This window comes from Mustela lutreola, chromosome 9 (genome assembly GCF_030435805.1).
Source record: "Mustela lutreola isolate mMusLut2 chromosome 9, mMusLut2.pri, whole genome shotgun sequence".
In the NCBI taxonomy this organism is placed as follows: Eukaryota; Metazoa; Chordata; class Mammalia; order Carnivora; family Mustelidae; genus Mustela; species Mustela lutreola.
The window spans coordinates 111,530,427-111,555,840 of NC_081298.1; the positions used below are offsets into that span (position 1 = coordinate 111,530,427).

At 36.2% G+C, this 25,414-nt stretch overlaps 1 protein-coding gene across 5 annotated transcripts in view; it reads right to left on the reverse strand.

The window, feature by feature from the left end:
• Positions 1 to 25,414, reverse strand: part of EML4 (EMAP like 4) — a 157,678-nt gene that overhangs the window by 40,870 nt on the left and 91,394 nt on the right. For all 5 annotated transcript variants that reach the window (XM_059188472.1, XM_059188471.1, XM_059188470.1 and 2 more), the window contains 7 exons: positions 12,371 to 12,494; positions 10,974 to 11,123; positions 9,965 to 10,034; positions 8,529 to 8,639; positions 6,624 to 6,719; positions 2,195 to 2,329; positions 1,949 to 2,084 (listed from right to left, as the gene is read on the reverse strand). In XM_059188472.1, coding sequence (XP_059044455.1) covers positions 1,949 to 2,084; positions 2,195 to 2,329; positions 6,624 to 6,719; positions 8,529 to 8,639; positions 9,965 to 10,034; positions 10,974 to 11,123; positions 12,371 to 12,494 — 822 coding nt within the window. The remainder of the gene's footprint in view (positions 1 to 1,948; positions 2,085 to 2,194; positions 2,330 to 6,623; positions 6,720 to 8,528; positions 8,640 to 9,964; positions 10,035 to 10,973; positions 11,124 to 12,370; positions 12,495 to 25,414) is intronic.

Consider the following 25,414-nt stretch of genomic DNA (forward strand, 5'->3'; position numbering starts at 1 on the left):
TTCTGAGGACAACCAATTTGAGGTAAAGATAAAGAAATGCCAAGGCCCACTACAAGGACTGGGAAGATGGGGACCAAACTATGAGTTTATTCTTTTCCCCTCCTCTCTTCCATTTTTATAACATGGACATGCACATTGTCCTCACAGAAATTCTCAGACCCAGCTCAAGGGAGACTGAACCCTCTAGTCTGTTGCTATGTTGGGAAAAAGGGAGGAGAAAGGTTGGAGATGTGCCACAAATGTGGTAATTAGGATTATCATTCTTTTTTACAATACTATAAATAACTCCTAATCATCAGCTGTTAAGATCTTTGGAAACAGGCTTGAGAATCAGTAAGGATAGTTTTAATAACTAATTATTTAGAAAATAATACCTCTAAGTTTATAAGGTTTTGGTTTTATTATTCATGTATTGTAAGTCCAATATCCACAGATAAGACAAAAGTTTCAGGAGGATCCCAATTCCAACAAGTAGAACTCTAAAGTAACAGTCTGATTATGTGATGTTTTATTACATTACTAATCTTCTTCAATACATTAAAAATAAAAACTTCAAGTCTTTAAGAGAGTTGCCTTTACTGAAATCAGTGTCATCCTGCAAGACCCTCCCCCTACTCCCCATTTACCCACATAAGGTATCTGAGCTCCTAAGGCTCCAGTCTCAGAGTAAGATGGAGGCTCTTGCTCTTCTTCAAGGACAATTCTTCCTCATATGCCCAGTCCAGGTATTCTCATCTCTCTTTAGCCTCCTCTTCTTTACCGGCAATTCCCATTTTACTTTCAGGCTGTAGGCAACTTTAGAGAGACTACTGACACTAGTAACTCTCTACTTCCCATCCCATTTTCATCTTGGATTCTCAAAATTCTCCATTTTGAGACTGGCCGCACTATACTTAGATGTTTGGGGGCCTTATTGTTCTATTGATATTGCAAATTACTAATGGTCGATTCTTGGTTTTTATTCTTGACTTCTCCACAGCACTGATAATCCTGGAAACTCTCCTCCCTTCTTCAGGGAGGGAGTTAACTTTTTTCTTTTTAAATTTCACTTCTGTAATCCTTGGAGGGTCTTTTTTGGTTATCTAACTGGGGGATTAAGGACCCCTGGCCTCTTAACTCTTCTACTGTGGTGAGCTCAACAACCAGTTTAAAGGATTCTTGTGTATAACTCAAAAAACTCTGCATCTTAATCCCTACTTAAATTATCCATTACTTAGTATATATTAAACTGACAGTAGGAATTATAAAACACTACAATTTTTAAAAACACATTTTCTGTGGTACCTGGGTGGCTCAGTCAGTTAAGAGACTACCGTTGGCTCAGGTCATGATCCCAGGGTCCTGGGATCAAACCCCATATTGGGCTCCCTACTCACTGGGGAGCCTGCTTCTCCCTCTCCTGCTCGCTCTGCTTGTGCTCTCTGTAAAATAAATAAAATCTTAAAGATAAAATAAAATAAAATAAAATGGAATTTCCTTCAAATTGGCTAGCTCTGGTCTCTGTTAACTTCTACAAACTGATTCACATCCTGGATGCCTCACATTCATACCCACCCTTCTGCCTTCACTTGCACTGTTTCCCTAAACTGGGATCAAGGTTCCATATCTTTTTTAAGTCTTGTACATTCATTATGGTGTAGCTTACATATCATTTCTTCTGTGATGGCTTCACAAAACACTAATGATCAGGACGATTTCTCTCCTCATCTTTACACTGCTTAAATTAACATATAACTGTTATCATCTCTACTTTGTATTAACCTCCTAAAAGGAAAGTCTGGGTATAGTCAAATGTAGGTTATACATGTTCAGTGAATAACTGTAAGGAATTTAATTTTTAAAAATAGATCATCATGAAAAACCTTAAAAACAAAAGGCATTGGGAGGAGTAAGGCAACAGCAAGACACGTGCATTTAAAGTGAGGACTTTGATGTGGGAATACTATACCTTTAGGCCCTTTCCCGGGGGTGGGTTCTACAGTAGTTTTGCTCCATATAAGTATGACTCCACCAGAGTCTCCAGTAAGAACATCTCCATTCCCCAAGAATGCTAAACACTGCACAAATTTTGGCTTTTCATATTTCTACAATGAAACAACGAGAATTTTCAGTTTTCCTTTGGCATAATGTTTGTTTACTCAACAATTAAAAAAATCAAAGTTTTAAAATGAACTTGCAACATTCTGATCCTTACCCCAAAAATTCCCTGTTTTCTTGTTAGTGAATTGCCACTCCAGGTCCAGAAAAAGATATGAGATTTACCACAGGTTATTATGGTATTTGCATCTGTTGGATGGAACTCCACAGCCAAAACAACTTCATTTGTTGTCTGTGGATAGAGAAATAAAGCTTTAGATGAATATATATCTTTATCTCCATCAAATACCAATTACAGCTACTGACAACCAAAGACTGGAAAACATTTTGAGAAAACACCTTTTCTTCAAAGACCAACTTTCCTGAAAAATTTTAATAGATTTTTCGAATGATTTGAATTTGATGTCCTCATACTACTGTATCATCTTTTATGTTATTTATATATAATAACTGCACTAAAAAGACATACGAATTAGTTTTTCTTTTAATTTTTTATACATTCAGGTAAAAGTACACTAAAACTAGCAAATGCAAGAGCCATGTACATTCTATCATAAAGACAGACAGTCATTTTGACAGGGGAAAAAAAAAGTCTTCTCTTTCTTGGTACTATTACTATTGACCAAGAAAATATTACTGATTTAGAGATTCATTATCAGGCTGAGGGTTTATAAAGTAGATGCAGAATGGTCACTACTGATATCTAGAGAGTAATGGAGAAACAAAAAACTAAGATGTTTTATGCTCTTTCCTCAAAAAAGACAAAAAAGGATAGGAGTTAAGTTTAAAAGAACTAGAATGAGACGGTAGAAGAAAAAAGGCATGAAAGCCACAAAGGAATTACAAATATATTTTTTTTCACTGAAATTACTGAATTATCAAATGTTTTCTGGCAAAAGCACCTATTCAAACTTAACAGTTTGCTTGCACAGCTGTTTATTGTTAGCTGTTGTTTACTTGTAGGGTGAATATTAATATCCATTTTTAAGAAAGATTTATTATTTTTAAAAAAGATTTTATTTATTTATTTGAGAGAATGAGAGACCTAGAGAGAGAGAACATGAGAAGGGGATAGGTCAGAGGGAGAAGTAGACTCCCTTCTGAGCAGGCTGCCTTATTCGGGACTCAATCCTGGCACTCTAGGATCCTGGCCTGAGCCTAAGGCTTAACCAGCTGAGCCACCCAGGCACCCCAGATTTATTTTACAGAGACAAAGCACATGAGTGCATACAAAGGTAGGGGAAGGGGTAGGTGGACAGACTCTTCAAGCAGACTCCAACAAGGGCTCCATCCTGTGACCATGAGACCCATGATGGCCCATGAGATCATCACCTGAGCCAAAACTACTACTGACTGAGCTACCCAGGTGCCCCCTTAATGTCCATTTTTTAACTTTAAGAACTTCATGTCAATGAATTAATCTCTTCTAGAGATGACTAATTTTTGTTTTGTTATTAACATCATCTTTAAAATTTACTTTGGCCCTAGAATACTTTACTTAATTTTTATTAATTTTATCAATTTACATTAATTTTTATCAATTTTATCAATTACATTAATTTTATCAAATTATATGTACAGAAAAGTACTCAAATCCTAAGTACATAGCTTGAAAATTTTCACAAACTGAACACACCTCTGTACAGCATCTAGAACAAGAAAAAGAACAATTTCTAACATACCAGATACCTAAAAACTTAGATACCTTTTCTAGACACTATCCCCTATGTCTGCTCAAGTAACTATGATCCTTTTTATAGCAACATAGATTACTTTGTTTTATTTATTTATTTATTTTAAAGATTTTATTTATTTATTTGAGAGAGAGACAGTGAGAGAGAGCATGAGCGAGGAGAAGGTCAGAGGGAGAAGCAGACTCCCCATGCAGCTGGGAGCCCGATGCGGGACTCGATCCCGGGACTCCGGGATCATGACCTGAGCCGAAGGCAGTCATCCAACCAACTGAGCCACCCAGGCGTCCCTACTTTGTTTTATTTAAATGGAATCATACAGAATGTACTCCTTTGTATCTGACCCCATTTTATCTACATTTGTGAGATTCAGTTCATATTGGTGCATATATTGTAATTTGTTCATTCTCATTGCTGTACTGTATTCCTTTGTATGTAAAGATCCCATTGTTGATTTATCCATTCTCCTACTGATTGGCATTTGGGTAACTTCGTTTTGTGGGGCTACCACTGTTTTTGATTAGTTGTCTTTTGGTCAACACATGGACATACTTCTGTTGGATTTATACCTAAGAGTGGAATAGGAGGGCAGAGGTTATACACGTGTATATGTTCAACTTTAAAAGGCAATGAATGCCATTTTCCAAAAATGGCTGTGTTGATTTCTGTGTTCAACATACAACAGTGTATTAGAGTTCCAGTTACTTCACACATCAAACTTGTTATTTTTGTCTACTTTTATCGCTTCATATTTCCACACATACTCAGCTTGTCAACTTTTGTTAAAATCATGCTGGGATTCTGACTATGTTGAGCAGAAGTAATATCCTTATATTTTCTTCTATCCATGATTATTATATATTCCTTCATGTATTTATGTCTTCTTTAATTCCTGTCAATAGGTCTTAAAGTTGCCTTGTTGAATTTTAAATGTATATAGATGAACTATCTATGTACCAACTCTCCAAATTTCTGTGACTTACGCAAAAAATAGAGCTCATCTACAGTGGGAGAGAGTAAGGTCAACACAAAAGAAAAGGAGGAGAGAGAAGAGAATCAGTGATGCAGTCCCTGAATCAAGTCATTCCTGAGACAAAATTCCCCTCTGAACTTTTCTAGATGTGTTTTTTCTCCTTAACCATGAATCAATAAATTCTCTTCATCTTTAAGTTGTTTTGAAGTCACCTGCACTGGGAAGAGCTCTAATACAGACATCTGGGATACAAGGAACTTCGGTGTGACAAGCAAGGGGGGAAAAGTTTCTAGCTTTCACAAGTAGGTGAAGTGTAGTGGGAGGTAAAACAGGTTGAGGGCTAAGGAAGATGACTAGTGCAGAATGGGAAATGTTGATTTTGATTTACAGGATAGGACATTCAAATAAAGATGCCTAGCAGGCAACAAAAAATATAGGTTTAAGTGTGGGACAGAGATCACAGTTAGAGTTAATTGATATGGGACACAGCAGACAGTAATTAAGGACGTAAGAGCATACATGATACCAATGGAGGACATGGGATACAACTCTGAAGAATACCAACATTTAAGGTCTTGGAAGATCAGACCAGCAGGAGGAAAACCACAACACTTCATCTGGTAGCCTTTACTACAAAGGATCACACCCATTTCACTTCCGTATAACATCCTCATGTTTCAATGTTAAATTACTTTTATGGCTGAAAGACAATCTACATCCTCATTTGTATTTTTCAAGGTTTGAGGCTTCCTGACATGTTATATTCTTTTCAAGCATATCAATCTACCGTTTCTTTTAAAAGATTAACTTACACTATTTAAAAGAATCTCTTTTTGACCAACAAGCTGAAAGCCTGAAGCTTATACCAAACAAAATTGTTGAGAGGGAGAGAGCGCACACAACTAAAGAGGAATGTGATGTTATTTAAGAGTACAGCAAATATGTCATAGGCTTTTTATAGTCATCCTGTCACTCTGAATCTCTCTGAAAGCCTGTGAGAGGGAGGCCATTTCTACCCATATGAACATAGCTGCAATGTTAAGCTTATATTCTTCTCTTACAAGTTATAGACTGATCCACACAAAGGGATCAATCCTATTCTACAACAATTATACATGCTGTAGCATTTTATGTAACAACCCCATATATGTAATCAAGACCAAAAAACTTACTGTTACATATGCTTTTTAGTTACGTGAGTCCTATTCCTAGGATGAATTTTTTCCTTAGGGTTTTAAAACTTTAAAGACTGAATGAAGTAACAAATTTTGTTAAGGAAACTAGGTTGAGTATTTAGAGTTAATTCTGAGATGAGATAACCATCTACTTTGGCATTTCAGTAGCACAATGTGTCTGAAATATCACTGGAATTTGGTTGAAGGTACTTGACTATTTTATCTTAAGAATAGTTTAAAAATTGACCTCAGGATCTATAGATACTATCACAGAAACTACAGACCATAAATAAGTGTTGTTTAAAAAAAATAGATTAATAATGATATTCTTAGTATCATTAGAATGATGGCAATCAATAAATCAAATGGATATGGTCAGTTGGTATGCTTTTACAACTTAAGGATATGCAATATACTTCCAAAGATCAGCAAAACAAATAATGTATTCTAAAAAATAATAATTAAAACTTCTTTTTTTTTTTTTTTAAAGATTTTATTTATTTATTTGACAGAGATCACAAGTAGGCAGAGAGGCAGGCAGAGAGAGAGAGGAGGAAGCAGGCTCCCCGCTGAGCAGAGAGCCCGATGTGGGGCTCGATCCCAGGACGCTGAGATCATGACCTGAGCCGAAGGCAGCGGCTTAACCCACTGAGCCACCCAGGCGCCCCAAAACTTCTTTTGATTTACCTTTATTTCTGCTCCTTTTGATTTTTTCTGCCAATCCCATACAGTAAGCATATGCTCATTGGAGTCATCGATAACACATAAATGAACACCTGAATCCTAAAGAAAAGCCAAATAAAGGCATTTAAAATTTTCAGTTAAGTTTGACTTTCTAAGAAGAAATACCGTTTTATTAAAACTGCCAACATTAAGATAATCCCAAATCCTTTAAACACACAGCTCCTTCAAAGAAAATGATTATACTCTTTCCTGACTGTATTCTTTTTAGAAATATAATGAAGACTCCTTAAAAAATATTTTCTACTTTTAATTTTTTCCCCAGGTTAGTTTCTACTTGCTATCTAGTTACTTCTGTTATTCAGAGATAGCAATTTAGTTTCCATGATATAGCTGACTTACATTAACACGAATAAATGGAATAAATAATTATTTTATTATCCTTTAAAAAGTTCTTTTTTTAAAGATTTATTTATTTATTTATTTGAGAGAAAGAACATGGGTAGGGAGGGGCCAAGTGAGATGGATGAGACAATCTCAAGCAGATTCACCACTTAGATGTAGAGCCCAATGCCTGAGATTATGACCTGAGCTGAATCAAGTGTCAAACACTTAACTGACTGAGCCATTCAGGCGCCTCTCTTTTCTATCTTTCTGAAACCATTTTCATTCACATAATTTAAGTCTCCCAGTTTAAGAAAAAAAAAAAATGTAGATATTAAAAAGTATTTGTTTTCCAGTAGCATTTGCAATATATGCCTAATGACATATATGGGAGAAAGAAATACCGTGGAGAAACGTAAGAGGTAATGATGAAGGACAGAGCTTGCTCTCTTCTTTTTATCTTTCTTTTAGCCTGTATTAGAACAATTACCTAAACTAGGAAAAGTTAAGAGTATGAGACAATCCAAGATAGTCTTAACACTATAATAATGATATCAACAAAATGACAACAGTTCCTGCTACAGAAATTTAGGGGTGAAAAGGGGAATATAAGTCCTTCAGTCCATTTATCACCCGTCTCACAATTCTTGTCTCACAGGACCTCTGGACCTTCAGTACCTTCAAAGCTAGTGAAGTTCCTATGTCCACCCAAATTTATCTTTCCGTTCTAAAAATGTCCTTTCTGCCTCCATGTCCCACAAAACTCCCATAATCCATAATAAACCTGCTAAGAGCTAGGAACTGAAGAGGTATGAATACATACATATATCCTAAAGTATGAGTGAGGGCCAATAAAATCTGGAGATGTGTATTTGAAACTTAAAATCATGGATCCTAAAGTGTAGATCTCCTGTATACTCTATAACAATTGTATATAATTCAAGAATAAATAGAATGTTTCAATGGATAATAAAGATTTTATTTATTTATTTGAAAGAGAATGAGAGAGAGCATGAGAAGGGGGAAAGTTAGAGCGAGAAACAGATTCCCGACTGAGCAGGGAGCCCAATGTGGGACTTGATCCTCGGACTTCAGGATCATGGCCCCACAAAGCTCTGATTATTTCATTTGCTCCAACATGACCTCAAGAAAAGCCAGTATTTGTGTGGAATTGGCCAACTTTCATTTCTGAATTTTCTAAATAAAATATATTTCCATGATTCAAGCTGAAGCAAAAGCACATCCTACTGCTTATTTCAATTATACCATGCTATATATATATTCCTCTAACCATTTCCTGTTACTATAGGAATCCTATTTCAGACAGAACAAAAGTATAATTAAGTATAACAACCTGTATCCCATTTAAACCAAATACTTTAGTACCTAGGTTAAAATGCTGGCCACTGCTAAGCAATAGCTAACAATTCAGAGTTAGCACTTTCTGTGAACACACACACATACTGAGCTTATTTTCTTTTCTGCTTTTTGCACTGCTTGCTTACTTCTTTAAAAATTGTTACTTACTGCTTTTGAAAAATCCAGGCATCCTACTCCCCGCTCAAAGGTCCCAAGTCCAATAATTTGCAGTGTGGATAAACTAACTGAATCCCACACTCTGACATGGGGTTGCAGAGGCTGCAAAGACAAGGGGAAAAACATAAGACAGCAAGACTATTTGGTATTCAGTGGGTGCAAATAAATACTGCTACCAAACAAAACTGTCTGCCATCTCTAAAAAGCAGTAGGGATGGAAAAACATCTAATATAAACCAGCTACTACATTAGACATGACCCCAAAGAATCTTGAGGAGGTATTTTCTTCTCATACTATGAACATAAGAAAATAACAAATGATAATAATAATAGCAGAAAATGATTTAGTATTTACTATGCGGTAAACTATTCTAAGTACATGTATTAATTCATTTAATCCTCACAGTCCCATGAAATATGTACTATAATAATCACCATTTAACAGATTAGGAAATGGAGATAAAGAGATTTGAATAACTTGCCCAAAATTATACAGGTTTTTTTTTTTTTTTTAAGATTTTATTTATTTATTTGACAGAGATCACAAGTAGGCAGAGAGGCAGGCAAGAGAGAGGAAGGGAAGCAGGCTCCCTGCTGAGCAGAGAGCCTGATGTGGGGCTCGATCTCAGGACCCTGGGATCATGACCTGATCCAAAGGCAGAGGCTTTAACCCACTGAGCCACCCAGGCGCCCCCAAAGTTATACAGTTATTAAAAGGCAGAGTTAGAATTCTAACCCAGGCAAATTTGCTCTGGATACTTTGCTTTTAACATTACCTTAATTCCGGGAATATAATACCTTTTTTTCCTAACCAGTGTCCAATAAATTGCTAAACAAACAGTTCTTAAATAGAATTTGAAACCGGAAGGGGACTCAGACTCATCCAATATAACCATTCTAACTCCTTTTCTTTAAATAAACTCAAGCCAGAGAATGTCATGGGTACAGTCAGACACACATGTTAATCAGTCATCGATAATACTCTCTGTAGATCCTTACAAGTAAGGGATTTATTACGTAAACCAACTTAATAATATTGAGTAGGAACTGAAATTTTTAAAGTGTTATCAGTTCCAGTCACACATAAAATCAAATCCATCAATGTAGTGAAATTTTACTATCTTTTGGCAAACACTGATAAATTACACTAAGTTAAAAAAAAAAAAAAGTAAGAAGCTTCTGAGTTCTCCCAATTTTACAAGTAAATAGTCCCCTTAGGGAGAGTATTTCCTTTTAGAGAAATATTTAAGTAGTATGATTCTCTTTTGTTTTTTGGGATGTTCTTACATTCTACTATTTTTTCCCTCTTATGCTAGAGATCCCTTAGCAGCATTTAAAAGAATGAAATAAGCAAGCCATGGTTAAAATTATAGTCAATTCCATTCTAATGGCAACATCACTGGTACAGCATGCAGAACAGAACTCACCCTTCCATCTTTATCCACTCCAGCTATCTGTCCAGTTGCGATCCTAATTTTGTCAGGATGTACAGCAAGGCTAAAACAGCATTATTAACAACAATTTTAAATATGGGAAATGTGAAAAAGCTGAAATATGCCTTAGTAACAACATCTGTCAAACATTTTTCAGTTTTTAATCATTAAAAAATTCTCACCGTGACTTATCTGATTTTCTTTAGCAAATCAACCACCTAAGTTTTGACCATACTTTTTCTTCCTTTGGTCAACTAAAACAGACAAATTAACGGAGCAGTAAATTTACATCTGTGGCAGGATAACTTAAACTGTCTTCATCTGTTCAAGTTCCTTTCTAATCTTGCACACGTGCATGAGGTCAGATGGTTTTATCCTACTGAAGATGCAGTACTGCACGGTACAAATGTAACCTATTACAACGACAGCATTTTCCCCGTTCGCTGTATCCTTACGCATTATTATTGACTGAACAGTTCTTCCATCATTTCTACTTTTCTACAAAGGAACACAGTAAACATAATACCTCCAAACTTTTAAAATTAAGAGTTCTTAATGCTGAACTCTTAGAAGTCAAATATGGAGCAAGAAACTCTTAAGAACAAACTGAAAATAGTGCAGCATATATGCCCCCATTTTTCATGATAAACATGAGACCAATAAAATTTTTAAAAAGATGTCTTCCTGTCTATATCTAGACTCTTTATACATTTTGAAACCAAGGGATAAGCTCATTGAGAATGTAAATTTTTTGTTCTTAGTATGTATTGCTCATTACTTTCCAGAAGAGTATCAATTTAAATCATAAGAAACAAAAGTGCTTTAAAAGTTCCACTACAACTTCCCCATATTAAAATGCCACTTTTCAAATATATCGTACAGAATGCCTTTAATATCCTTAACATCTGAGCTCTCCACAAGAAACCATTTCTGAAAAAACCAAAATTAAGAAGTAATGCAAAAATGACAAAGAAAAAAAAGACAAGTGTTCAATGATACCAACCATTTCACACAGTCTGTGTGACCCAGGTAGTGTCGCTGAGTTCTCTCCTCATAATTAAACAGTACTACTACTGATGCTATGAAATACACTATTTCTCCGGTAGGAAGAAGGTAAACATTAGCACGACAGTCCTTTCCTCGATAACCGTATCTTAAACACAAAAGTCAAGGTTTTTAATAAACACAATTTTTAAGGTGTAAACTAACAAGCTTTTCATGGATACCAAGGGGCATGAGAAAAGTATAAAGAAAACAGGAATGCATCAGAGCTAGGAAACTCAAATTCTGCCACTATCCAAGGTGCAATCCCGAGTTTTTAACGTGCATAAATCCTAGTTTCCTCATTCCCCAAATACATATTGAGTTCCTAACATGTGTCAGGCACAGACTGAACATACAGTTCTGAACAAAACAGAGGCCTGTGTCCCTGTAGATTATGCTCTCTCAAAGATGACTAAAACAAAAACCAAAAATATCATTAGAAATTGTGGAAAGAAAAGTAACAGTATCCCAGGAGAAAGTATAGAAGGAACACCTAATTTAAATGGAGAGAAAGTGAGGAGAGGCATCAAAAGAAGCACTGAGAAAATGACATTTGTGCTTGACCTAAATAATGAGTAAGATAGCCAGGCACAGTTCAGCAGGCAGAGTGTTTATTAAAAAGTTGTACAGAATTATAGGATTGGTGAGTTTTCCCAAGGTAATTTCTACAGAAACGAGGGAATGAATGAAAGGGTAGGGGAAAGAGTGTAGAGGAGCATGGAGGCAGAAAACAGAGTTCAAACTACTAGCTCCATTCTGCTTCATGAAGTTTCTCAAAGGTTCTAAGAGAAAAATTTCTAAGTAAATTAAGGGAGCTCTTTTATATAGTCATTTTTTTACAAAGTCTGGCTGAGAAGTTAATTCTGGAATTAGCATCAATCATATTAATTTGAGCTTGTAATAAAATAATTTACATTATTTCGCAAGTTATAAAATGCTTAACTGATGTTTCCTTATTTAATTCTTACAACAGCTCAGTAAAGTAGGAGTTATTAACCTCTTTTTATATGGGAAGTAAGGTTCATTGGGGGTGGCAGAGCTGAGACTCAAACACTAGTCTTCCCATTCCAGTCCAATGCCTTCTCTACCACACTACAAGTAGCTGCCACGATGTTCATACAGTACTGCTTGTCCTATCCAAAGATATGAATTTGGGTGGTTTTAAATTGCTAAGAGCAAAATATATATAATATGTGAAAGATGAGAAGTAACATCTCTTTACTTTCTCAAGTGGTTGTGATATTACATTTATTATTTTTTTTGTATAAAGATAATTGTGATAGAGGTTAGGTAAATGAATTTTTCTTAAACTAAAGACAAAGCAAACAAAGTTGCTGTCACAGTAGAGAAGGATACACCCACTCCAGTTTCAGCTTCTCAGGAGGCAGTTCTGTTCTGATGTCATCATAGTTTTCAACATCAGAAGGAATGAACATTGTAATTGGCCGACCTCGCATAAACATTTTAACATATTCTCCTTCTGTTGAAACACAAGACAAAAGTTAAGTCAATTTTCTGAATAATCATAGAAAAGTGGATTACTATGGTGATATAGTAAGAACAAGACAAAAAATAGCTAGTTCATAGTTCTATTCTTATTATACATAATTATTTTTATATAAAGACCTTGTCTAAACATTGCAGGAAAAACTACTGGTCATTTCCTTAAATGAGAATAACTATTTCACAATTAAACTAAACTAAACTAAACAAGAAGGCCAGGAAAGCTGAGGTAGAAAATGGGAAAAAAAATTTTAATGAAAGTTTTCCTAACAGTTGAAAATAAGAAACAGATTATCAGGGCAGACAACAATCATGTCTACCACAATACTTCATCAATCTACTGATTTTTTTAAAAAAGATTTTATTTTTTGAGAGAGAGAGAGAGAGAGTGAACAAGCATACAAGCAAGCACGAGTGCAGGTAGGGGCAGAGAGAGAAGCATGTTCCCTGCTGAGCAGAGAGCCCAATGCAGGACTTGATCCTGGAACGTTGGGATCGTGAACTGAGCTGAAGGCAGATGTTTAACCGATTGCGCCGCCCACACGCACCAACCTACTGATGTTTAATAAGACATACAAAAATCACAGCCTGAGACTACACCATGAGGAGAGGAGTCATACAGCATCGTAAGTCAGGATGTGGAGAGAGAACAAGAGCTCTGCCACATATAGTGAGTACAGCTAGAAGGAAAAGAAGACCAACTTCCCTCACTTCACGACTGTGCCAACAATCAGAGTTGGGTCTAAACTATTTTTAAAAATATTTTATTTATTTATTCGACAGAGACACAGTGAGAAAGGAAACACCAGCCGGGGTAGGGGGAGACCTTCCCGCCAAGCAAAGAGCCCAATGCAGGGCTTGATCCCAAGACTCTAGGATCATGACCTGAGCCAAAGGAGATGCTTAAGTGACTGAACCACTCAGGTGCCCCGGGTCTAAACAATTTAATTAAATTACAATACACTAACAGTTTTTAAGACAGTGCTAGGAAATTTTTTTTTTTAAATTAGCAGTATAGGTTCCAAAATAGCTCTTATTTACGTAAAGCAATAGTTGTTTATAAGATCTGAAACAATCTAAAACTAAAGATGCTAAAGTCTAAAATCAATATTTATTGTGTACCTTTTATAAAACAAAACTTCCCTGAACAGATGAGACTATCTCTTGAAAACAAAAACCAAAAAACAACACCCATTCTCCATCCCAGCGTCCCAATGACCAACATATAGCTAAGTTTAGTAGATGGTGACAGTGATGGTAAAATGGCCACAAGAAAACCTAAACAGGAAGGAGAAAGTAAGGGACCTGAGTACTAAAGGATAGCATGTGTCCAGCAATTACGAACTTGTTTGGCAGGATATGAAAAAACAGCAGAAAGAGACTGAAAATGTGGAGATCAACCATAGGCTGATACAACTCTAGGGCCTTTAATAATGACCTAAGCTACCAAGAATAAGAATATATAATAATTCAATAGTTTTTATAATGAGAACTATGGAAGAAGGAAAGATAAATTACTTGATGAATGTATGCAAGTATTTGTGCTTATTATGGGTGAGAAGTTCAAGTTATTTTTATTATTATTACTCACTTGTGTTTGGCCTCACGGTTAGATCTAAGAACAGGCTAAGACTTCCCACGCCACAGTTTTCACACCACATGATACAGGTCTTTATTACTTCTGAACCTAAGAGTGGGCTCTGCTTCCTGATGATTTTTACCATTGCTGGACTTGATGAGAACTAAATGATTACCAGCTGCAACTATTTATTTTCTGCAATCATCTTTATCGGCATCTCCTTGTCCTTTTTTTGGTATAGTTTACTTTCTTATCATCATCAGTTTGTTATAAAGTTTCCCTCGGAGTTTTTTTTTTTTTTTTTTTTAAAGAATATAAATTCTTGGGGTCCCTGGTTGGCTTAATAGTAGAACATGTGACTCTCGATCTTGGGGTTGTAAATTTGAGCCCCACACTGGTGTAGAGATTACTTGAAAATAAAATCTTTAAAAATGTATATATAAATTCTTAGAGGCAGATATCCTGTCCATTGGAATTTCCCGCAGGATCTTTGATCAAAGGCGTGTGTCATAAATGTTTTCTGGATAAAAAAATAAAACTATTAGCAGATGTTTCTACCACTTAGTTGAGATTAGATGTCCAGCCAAAGGAACGGATTTAGGAACAGCGTTATCAAAGAAAACAAAAGTTCTCCTTTGCTAACAGAGACAGCTCAGAATACCGTATTGCTTCCTCTGTCAATTATTCTTTACCCTTAGCAGCACAAGCAACTAAGTAAAAGCAACTATCTAGTGCTTTCTAAAGAAACTATCTAGTGCTTGTCAACTTTTCTAATATAAAAATGGCAAAGCATGTCAGGATGAAAATGTTTTCTCTCCCTGGAAGCTGGCAGTACATATGTTGAGGGCCAAATACATAAGCTAGGAACCATGAATAATTCCTGAGATTGAGGGAAGCAATCCATTATAGTGGAAAGAACATGAGCTTTTGGGAAAAGACTGATCAAGATGTAAATTCCAGCTTTACTAATGATTAGCTATGTGACTCCAGCCTAGGTTTCCTAATACACAAAATGACAATAGCTACTTACCACCTGCAATTATGACTCACTGAATAAGACATCACACTGTAAGGGGTAATATGAGGTCCTCAACAAGTATTTATTCCCTTCCCTTTGAGAATGATTTGTACCATTCTGGACCTTGTCTAGGAACTGCTTACAATATGTGATTTAACACACTATAATATCTCTTCATAATCTTTAAACTGACTGTCCACAGAAGAGTATGTATAGGCAAGACAGAATTCTCTTTCTGTCATGTGCACTTTTTTAAAAAAGAATTTACTTGGGAGTGAGAGAGAGCAGAGAGAGAAAGAGAGCACATGGTGAGGGGTGGGAGAAAGGGGAAGGGAGATGGAGAAGCAGGCTTCCCATTCAGCAGGGGACCTACATGACCAGAGCCTAAGGCAGGTGCTTCACTGACTGAGCCATCCAGATGCTCCTATCATGTACACTTTAAAACAGGGGTCACAAATTGACTTACCTACTGGCCCACACAGAAAATGCAAATGAGAGCAGTAAAAGAATACAGGATGACTGATTGGGACTGGGACCACTGGCACACCCCATGCTCGTCAGGGAGGCAGTAGCTACTTTAAGTCCATGAAACATGTGGGTCTGGTGTTGCTAGATATTCCCATTTTTAAAAAAGAGAAATGGGAAATCTATAGTTTATTGTTATATCTCCCAATTCTTAAATATCTAATCCGTGTGGGGAAAAAAAGGGGGAAATACCATGTGAAAACATAACCTTTGGCCTGCATACCACAGTCTGTGAACTGTTGTGTTTTGTTTTGTTTTTAATAAAGAATACAGTCTTTACCTTGGGAATCAGACAAAATACAGTCAAGGAAGAGTCTCTTTTCTCCTCAACCACTGTTGAGTATATATTCTCACTGCAAACTTGCTCTTGAGACTGTCAGACTTCTTGACCTTAGGAAGGATTTTACAGTCCATTTATCTGTTTTACCCCAATGCTACCTTCTAGCCTTTCTCACTGTAAAACTACAGTACCACGAAAGTCAAGAAGGGATGGTCCATGGGACCAAGGAAGATTGTGAGATCAGTTATATTTTTCTGGTGCTCCAGAACAACAAGCAGAGGAAAAGAAATTACTAAACTATCATGATAATTAGTAAACACAGTATAGAGCTTTTCATTATTCAGCAATGAAGCTGCTTTTTAGTGAAATGTAATTAATCTCAACGTTTTATTTCTTACTTGGCACTGTGAAAATTCCTTGGACTGAGTGGGAGGCTATACAGTATAGTGGACAGAATACAAGATTTGTGATCAAGTCAGACCTTGGTTTGAACTCCAGCTTTACCACTTTCAAGTTTATGCCAATAAAAAAAAAAATTTTTTAAAGAGGGAGGAAGGGAGGAAGGGTGGAGAGAGAAGGAGAATCTCAAGCAGGCTCCATGCCCAGCATGGTCACAGCCCTAAGATCATGACCTGGGCCAAAATTAAGAGTTGGACACTTAATCAACTGAGGCACCCAGTACCCCTAAATAAATCTAATCAATGACAGCTTAACTATAAAAGAAGAAATTCTGTGAGATGCTATTGATAAAAATACTACAATCAATACCGAAATACCATTAGTTTGTTTCTCTAGACACATATAATATTGGAACTCTTAGAAATTTGAGACTTTACCTAGTCCAACCCTCTACTTTTAGAGAAGGGGAAACCAAGGCTCAGAGAGGTCAACTGAGTTTATAGACTGTGTTCTAAAATTGTTTATGATTTAGAACTTGTGAAACATTTTTATTCTAAAACTATGTTTTAGATCTGCAGCATTCAAAACAATAGCCACTGGTTCTGAACACTTAGAATGTGGCTAGTCTGAATTGAGATATGCTATAATTGTACAATACAGATTTTTAACTCTTAGTATGAAAAAAAGGGAAAATACGTCAACGACTTTTTTGTACTGATCACACATTGAAATGATATTCTGGATATAATGGGCTAAATATATTAAGCTTAATCTTACTTGTTTCTTTTTACTTTTTAAAATGTGGCTACCAGAACATTTTAAATGACATATGTGTTATATATTATATTTCTATTGGATAGTACTATTCAGACACTACTAAGGTCCTCAAAAGTTCAATTACTAGACAATACAGCTTACTTATAATCCAAATAGAAGCTTGTGCTTTGTACCCCAAGTGTAGAAAATCAGAAAGTACAAAAGGCAAAGAAGATATTTCTGTTCTATTATCTTTGGGAAGAGTGAATGCTAGGCAGAAATATTTAATTTTCTTTTACTATTTTTTTTTTAAAAGATTTATTTATTTGTTTGACAGAGATCGCAATTAGGCAGAGAGGCAGGCAGAGAGAGAGGAAGGAAAGCAGGCCCCTGCTGAGTGGAGAGCTCGATGTGGGGCTCGATACCAGGACCCTGAGATCATGACATGAGCTGAAAACAGAGGCTTTAACCCACTGAGCCACCCAGTTCCCCCCATTTTTTTTTTGAGAGAGAGGGAGAGGCGAGCTTGCGCAAACAAGAAGAGCAGAGGGCGAGGGAGAGAAAAGCTCAAGCAGACTCCACGCGGAGCTCTGAGCCCGAAGCATGGCTTGATCCCACCACCCACCGAGCTCATGACCAGGACCTGAACCACAAGAGTCAGATGCTTAACAGGCTGAGCTACCCTAGGCTGAGCCCCTAGGCAGAAATTTGAAACACTTGATGTTAATACTTTCCTTCCTTTGTCCTTCTCACTGCTGGTACTTCTCCTTTGGTCTACTCTTGTTAATTCAATCTTCCACTTTAGCATCTCCCCTAGGCTGCCCTATCCTGCAAAGTGCTCCAAACTGCAAAATGACCTTCATACTCCTTAATCCAAATTTTTTGGGACAGTTGTCTAAGGTGTTCTGAGAAAAGCACTATTGCTGAAATTATTCCAATAGATATAAATAACTAGTTAACTAAAGTTACTTATTTAAGTAAACTCTATCCCCAACATGGGCCTTGAACTCAGACCCCAAGATCAAGAGCTACATGCTCTACCAACTTAGACAGGTATCCCAAAGAAACGTACCCCAAAGAAAGGTAAAGTGGAGAAAGAAGTTAGTACCCGGCATACTCTGCTTTAAGTAAGATCAGTTCCTCTAGTGCTTTTTTCCCCACAGCTTTCTCCCTTTTGGAGAGTAAACAAACAAACAACCTAAAGGCTTTCAAAGACAACAGCAGAGCTTTAGGGTTTTGGATTATGACTATACTAATTTGTATAATGGGTACTGCCTATAGAAAACCTTCTGAACGTCTAGAATCCTTAAAGTCTAACACATCTTTCTCCCCAAAAGTTTCCACTTTAGATATCCACTTTTATTTATATTTTACAATCTTTACAACTAAAGAGCCCTCGCAACTCGCTGAAAATTGGAATTTAAATTTTATATGTAACAATAATGCAGTGGAGTGTGATGCTATCTAGTTCCATCAAACAGGAAATTGGAGAATTTTAATTTAGTTTGAGCTTTTACCAGTTCCATTCCCCAAAACCATGGAGCCCAAGAACAGGAGATTAAACAGAAGGTTAGAAATACTGACTTTAATTTTGTAGTACAAAGTGACAAAGAGCATTTTAGGTAGGCTAAAATCTTTTCATAAAAATAAATTCTCAAAAGATTTCAAGTCCTAATGATCAAGTTATACGTAATAATAATTTAATATTTCAAAATCCAATGAAACAGTGTAATCTGTAAGAATCTTTGGACTTCGAATAAGTAACTTGATTTGTACAATAAAGTCTAAATTTCACCCCTTTCCAAAGGTCTAGCTATAAAAATAGATAAAATGTAGATCCCCAAATAAAAAAGGGGGTGTAAATTTAGAAGGATATAATCTAACCCTATCTTGCAGATTAAAAAATTCTTAGTTGGGGTGCTTGCCAAATAGTACATAGTTTTACTTGCTAGGACAAGAACCCAGGTCTGAAAAATATGACCGAGTAGTAAAATGCTACCTTAATTTTCTTGGTTCTGTAGGAAGATTTCTACTGGCTGGTAAGTTTTACTGAATTCTTAATTACATAGGGGCAGGGCTGGGGGGTGGAGGTGAGGGTACACAACACCAAGGTATAAAAGAAGTAAACCTAGTCCCTTAGGAGCTTACACAGAGTTATAACCAAGTCTTAGGTAACTGCTAATCAACTCTTAAATGACAGTAATAAGCCCACCTGAAGTTACTTTCCTGAATCTAAATCTCCTTTAATCAAATTTCTCTTTGTTATTTTGTTTACAACTCTGCCATCAAATCACTTCAAGATAATCAGATATGGGCATTTGCTTAAGCATTCTGGATTATTTTTACTCATCCTAAAAAAGGTTTTCTTTGGGAAAAGATGGGAACAAAGTCTAGTCCAACAATGAGACACATATAACTTCTAAAAGACTTGTTGCGATATTGCTGAAAACCTTTCTGAATTAAGTAAAATATGGCTGTTATGGTTGTATTTTAAAAACTGCCTCAAATCACTCAACTCACTTATATCCCCAGGAAAAGTTATTTTAAGCACTAAGTTAGAAGTTTTTTAAAATTTTACCTGAATATATCAAGTTGGATTTAATTTTTTAAAAATAAATTCAAAAGAGAAACTTCAGCTAGAGCAAACTCCAGCTCTTTTTTAAAAAAAGAGTTATTTATTTTAAGGTTTATTTATTTATTTGATAGATCACAGAGAGAGAGAGAGAGGAGGAAGCAGGCTTCCTGCTGAGCAGAGAGCATGATTTGGGGCTCAATCCCAGGACCCTGGGATCATGACCCGAGCCGAAAGCAGAGGCCCCAACCCACTGAGCCACCCAGGTGCCCCAAGAGTTGTTTATTTTAGAGAGGAAGAGCACGAGCACAAGTGGTGGGAGGGGCAAAGGGAGCAACTCTTCAAGCAGATGCCTCACTGAGCATGGAGGCCAAGGTGGGGACCTAAAGCAGGGGGTGGGGGGTGGGAGGGGGGCTAGACCCATGAGATCAAGGGGTAAGCCGAAACCAAGAGTCCAAAGTTCAATCAACTGAGCCACCCAGATGCCCTACCTCTAGCTCTTTTTCTTTTTTAAAAGATTTTATTTATTTCAGAGAGAAAGAGAGCGCACGTGAGGGGAGGGGAGGAGCAGAGGAAAAGGGACAAGCAGACTCTACGCTGAGCGAAGTGCCAGACACAGGGCTTGATGTTATGACCTAAGCTGAAATCAAGATGGATGCTTAACCAACTGAGCCACGAGGCACCCCTCTTTTTCAATTAACTGTAATAGAAAGAGAACTAGCAGGTCACAAGGGAGCAATAAAACCCTATATATGAAATTCTAATTAAAGAGAGGCTTCACTTTTACTTTTAATGTTTAATTAATTAATTAATTAATTAAAGATTTATCTGAGAGAGACAACAAGCACAAGGGGGAAGGGCAGAGGGAGAAAGAATCACAAGCAGATGTGGTGTGGAGCTGTGGAGCCCGATGCAGGGTTCAATCTCAAGACCCTGAGAACATGACTTGAGCCCAAACTAAGAGTCAAAACTACAAGTCGGACACTTAACCAACTGCACTACCCAGGTACCCTATGTTTTATTTAAAAACAACCTGAGTTAAAGCAAAATGTAAAGATTAAATAAATCTGGGTCTTTAGTACACATGTGCTTGCTATATTATTTGTACATATTTTTAGAAATATTAAAATATTTCAGTCTTTTAAAAATTAAAAGCTTTATTAAAGTAAATAATCAACAATATTTTTGGTAAAACTGTTCCTTGGAAAACCAATTGCACAGTTTAGGAACATGGCAAGTGATTTGCTATGGTTCTTTCTGCAGCCTTAGTATATATCACTGATACCACCTCTTTTCTGCTAAGCCTAATCACAAGTTTCAGAATTCTTTTCTAAGTGCTTCAGGAAAACAGTAACAAATGACAGAGTAAGAAACACATACAAAGTCTACTTGCCATTTCTGGACAGAGTGGATTTTTTACTATGCTAACTCATTTAACTGGCAAGCTTGAGGAATGGAGATTTTTCTGGTTAATTGCATTTTTCCAGTTTAGATTTTTTTAAAAAGCTTATGCCTGTGGCTTGTGAAAATACAGTACAGATGAAGTCTTTAACCAGAATAAAATAAATATGCACAAGATAAGGATGTTCTGTTATGAAATGTCATATTCTCCATGTCCAAAGGGGACAGGCTGGACTTTTTTGTTAACTGAAGATAAGAAAAAGAGGATGCCAGGAACTCATATTCTTTTTTTTTTTAAGATTTTCTTTATTTACTTGACAGAGATCACAAGTAGGCAGAGAGGCAGGCGAGAGAGAAGGGAAAGCAGGCTCTCTGCTCAGCAGATAGCCCCATGTGAAGCTCGATCCCAGGACCCTGAGATCATGATCTGAGCTGAAAGCAGAGGCTTAACCCACTGAGCCACTCAGGTGCTCCAGGAACACATATTCTTAAAAGTTGCTATTGTTTACATTTTAAAAAAATAATAATAATGGGACAGCCTTTAACCATATTTTAATTTAGAAGACTGCTAACAACAACATCAAGAAATAAGAAATCTCGGCTTCATAGGGCTTACCAAAAAAAAAAAAAAAAAAAAAAAAAAAAGGAAATTTCCCAAAGAGAAACCCTATCAGTTTCATTTTAAAATACAGAGAATTCATGGACAAAGTCCAGACTCATAGGGATACAAGTAATGTTTATGTTGCACATTTAAAATGATTCAGTATCTAAATTTCTGAAGTGAGTATATTTTTTGGAAGTATAATACCCAGTTTCCTGCCTTTTCTGCCCGTTCACACTAGAACAGACTTAAAGCTAGCATACTTCTTCCTAAATTTGGGAACTGCAAAGTTTTGGATACCATCTTAGTAACAACAGGGATAAATTCTATCTATAGCTCAGTTAAAGGCTTTTGGCTTTTTTAGTTTGTTTCAAACTGCATACCTTCTTAGCAGGTATATACTCCCTCCCAGTAGGTAACACAACAGAGACAGTGTCAGTAGATCACTGCTACCCTTTATATTCTTATAGACAAACTCTAGCTGTTCTTTCAGATATGATGATGCTCAGTTTACAGAGGTGCGATCAGGTTTGGACGAAACATGCCTGAAGCCAACAGGACAGAAAACAACACATGGCATGAACAAAAGACGTAAATTAAAAGCAAGTTAGTTAAGGTATGGAGAGCTGTCTTCCATTTTCTATTTGCTGCAGGAAAGGGTTTTAAAAATTTATTAAGAGAGACTCTTCGTGACATCTAGTCTAAGCCTTATGTATGTGAGGAAACTGAGGTCCAAGGTCTCAGAATCATAGGGAAAACTTTATTCCCAGATGAACAATACTTTTTCTCCCTATAACTTCCTTTGGCAAATTCCTAACTCATGCTCATAATTTCAGTTATTGAGGATTCTGGTTCTTTAAACTTTGTGTGGTGCAGGTCATTTCACCCCTAACTATGTCTCAACTTCTTATTCTTGGACTCTTTCTGCCATAACACTTTACTTCCCCTTCCTAAGTGAGGTGCCTAATGAAGCTTCTGTTACTTAGAATGAATCTGTATTTAATAAATGAAATGATTAACAAATAGAAAATTGTATATACACTATAATCAATAACCTCTTTGCTGTCCCTTAACACAGCAAGAAAGCTGTCACCTCACGGCTTGTGTACTTTCAGTTTTCTCTGTTCATGAAGTTCTTTTCTCCAGATATCCATATATTTCACTCATGTCCTGTAGGTGGTTCAATGTCACTTTATCAGAAATGTCTTCCCTAACCACTCTATGTAAAATAGCAATTCTCTATTCTTCTCATTCTTTCTCAATATATATTACCTCCTGACACATTAAATATTATTTTTTTCTTATTATGTAGAATATAAGTTCCACAGAGTGCAGACTGTCACTGCTATATCCCCAAGTGCTTAAGAGCAGGGCCTGACAAAATAAGCACTCAATAAGTATTTGTTATGAAGAGTAGATGTTCAAAATGTGTATCTGATAAAGAATAATAAACATCAGAAAAATAACGGCTGTCAAAATAACAAGATTAGTCAGGTTTTTTTCCCCTTTCTCCAATTTTGTAAACAAGTTTAGTATTTTCAGATTATTTTAACAACTGTTTTGGCTACACCAAATTACTTCCATGTTTTACATAGCATGTATTTCAAAATGACTTTTAATGACTTTTAAAGTATTTTTCACCTACAGTCATTTTTAGACAGCTATCTATCATGAGACACTTCTCAATTCTTTAAAATATTATAATTACTGCTCTCTCATCTAAACACACCTATAGTTCTTGCATTGATCTAGTAGTTAAGCATGAATGCATCTAAGATTAGAGCCATGAGGCAACACTGCGAAAGGAAGCAAGAGTGCTATTTGAGGACTGATGATTTTTCCTCAATTAAGCAGTGGCGGTCTGAGTCATTCAGGCTCTCAACATGACCAGACTAATTAACTATGTACTAATTCTAAAGAATGCTACAAGATGCCACAAGAGAAAAGGATTTAAGATTATTTAAGTTTGGGAAAAAACCCAGTAACATGCAATAATTTGAAGACATTCAGGTTATCCTCTAGAAAGGAGGACAGATGACACTTATTTTCCATATTAAAAAAATGTAATCTACTTGATTACCCTAAGGATGAGTTTATAAACTGTATACTAATTTTATTATAAAATCTGTCAGATAGTTACCTATTTTTTACAACAGGTAATTTTATAAAAGGTGCTTATAGTCCCCAAAGTTAGCTCCAAAAACTTGATCAGTAACTTCTCAAATGAATAGTACTATATTAGAACCTAACCACTACATCTAATAATGAATAACCCTATAAGAAAACTTATTCACAGTTTAACCTGATGTGCTAAGTCTTTCTCTCGCAGTCGGAGAAGAATCCAAAAGAACTAGGGAGAAAAGTGATGAAATGAGATTTCTGTTTCAGTATCTGAGTGTAGGTAAAGACTGAACTCAGTAAGAGTCTCTTTTTGGTGATATAAGCTGTCCTTTCTTCCGTACCTAGCCTCAGACTGTCCTGTGTACAACACATTTCACTCCACCTCCTCTTGCTTTCAACTACAGTTCTCTCCTTCTACCTAAGTACTGATCAAAATATGCAGTTTTATAGCTCTTCTTGTACTCTGCTTGGCTGAAGGATACAGGCCCTTCAGGCCAAGCTTTTTCTGCTACCACTCACCTAAATGTACCAAATGTAAATAGTCTTCTTCCCAAATCAAAGCAGATGGCTTGGAGCAAGTCATACTGGTCATTGTCAAAAAAGAGCTAAAGAAATTAATAAATCATATTTTTAAAAGATTGTCCAAAAATGATGTTTTGGATTAATAACTAGAGTATAAGAAAATGTGGTATAAAATATGCCATGCAAAACGAATACAAACTTTAAAAATATATCTACAACTTATATTAAATAAAGATAATCTATTTAACAGTTATCTTTTCATCTTACTCCACAAGTCTGAGTGCAAAATTTTACTGTCAGATTCACATATATCAATAATTAAATTTTATTTGGGTACTATGTCCCAGGTACTACATTTTTTTTTTTAAGATTTTATTTATTTATTTTACAGAGAAAGATCCCAAGTAGGCAGAGAAGCAGGCAGAGAGAGAAGAGGAAGCAGGCAGAGAGAGAGGAGGAAGCAGGCTCCCCGCTGAGTGCACAGCCCGATGTGGGGTTCGATCCCAGGACCCTGGGATCATGACCTGAGCTAAAGGCAGAGGCTTTAATCCACTTAGCCACCCAGGTGGCCCCCAGGTACTGTATTTTATCTTTAATTTTTATATTAACTCTGTGAGGATTTATGATTGTTTCAATAATAAGAAAATGAAGACTTATGGTAAAATAACCTGCTCGAGGTTACACAGCTAAGTAAATGGTGGAACTGGTCTCTGGACTCCAAAATACATGTTTAAACACTGATACTACGTTGTGTACTACACTTCTCTACAAGTGAATTAAGTCTTATAGAAGCTGAAAAATCGAAATTCTTACTCTTTTCCACACACCTCCTCCACCTCAAATGTTCCCCATTTTACCAAGTTGCTCAAGCTATTCTTCATAGATAGATCTCATTGTTCCTGATCTCCCATACTCTCTACCTATCTCATCTCTTAAACCATCTAGAACCCATCTACCAAGTCTCAACTACCTCACAAGCTGAAACACAAAAGAGTTTTCTATGAGGGTACACTCTAGTGACAGAGTCTATATCCAGACAGAATATAGCAGGTTAAACTGGAAAAATAATAGACTCATATTCCAAAAATAAGGCTTCATGCAAGCAACACTTGATATTATTAAA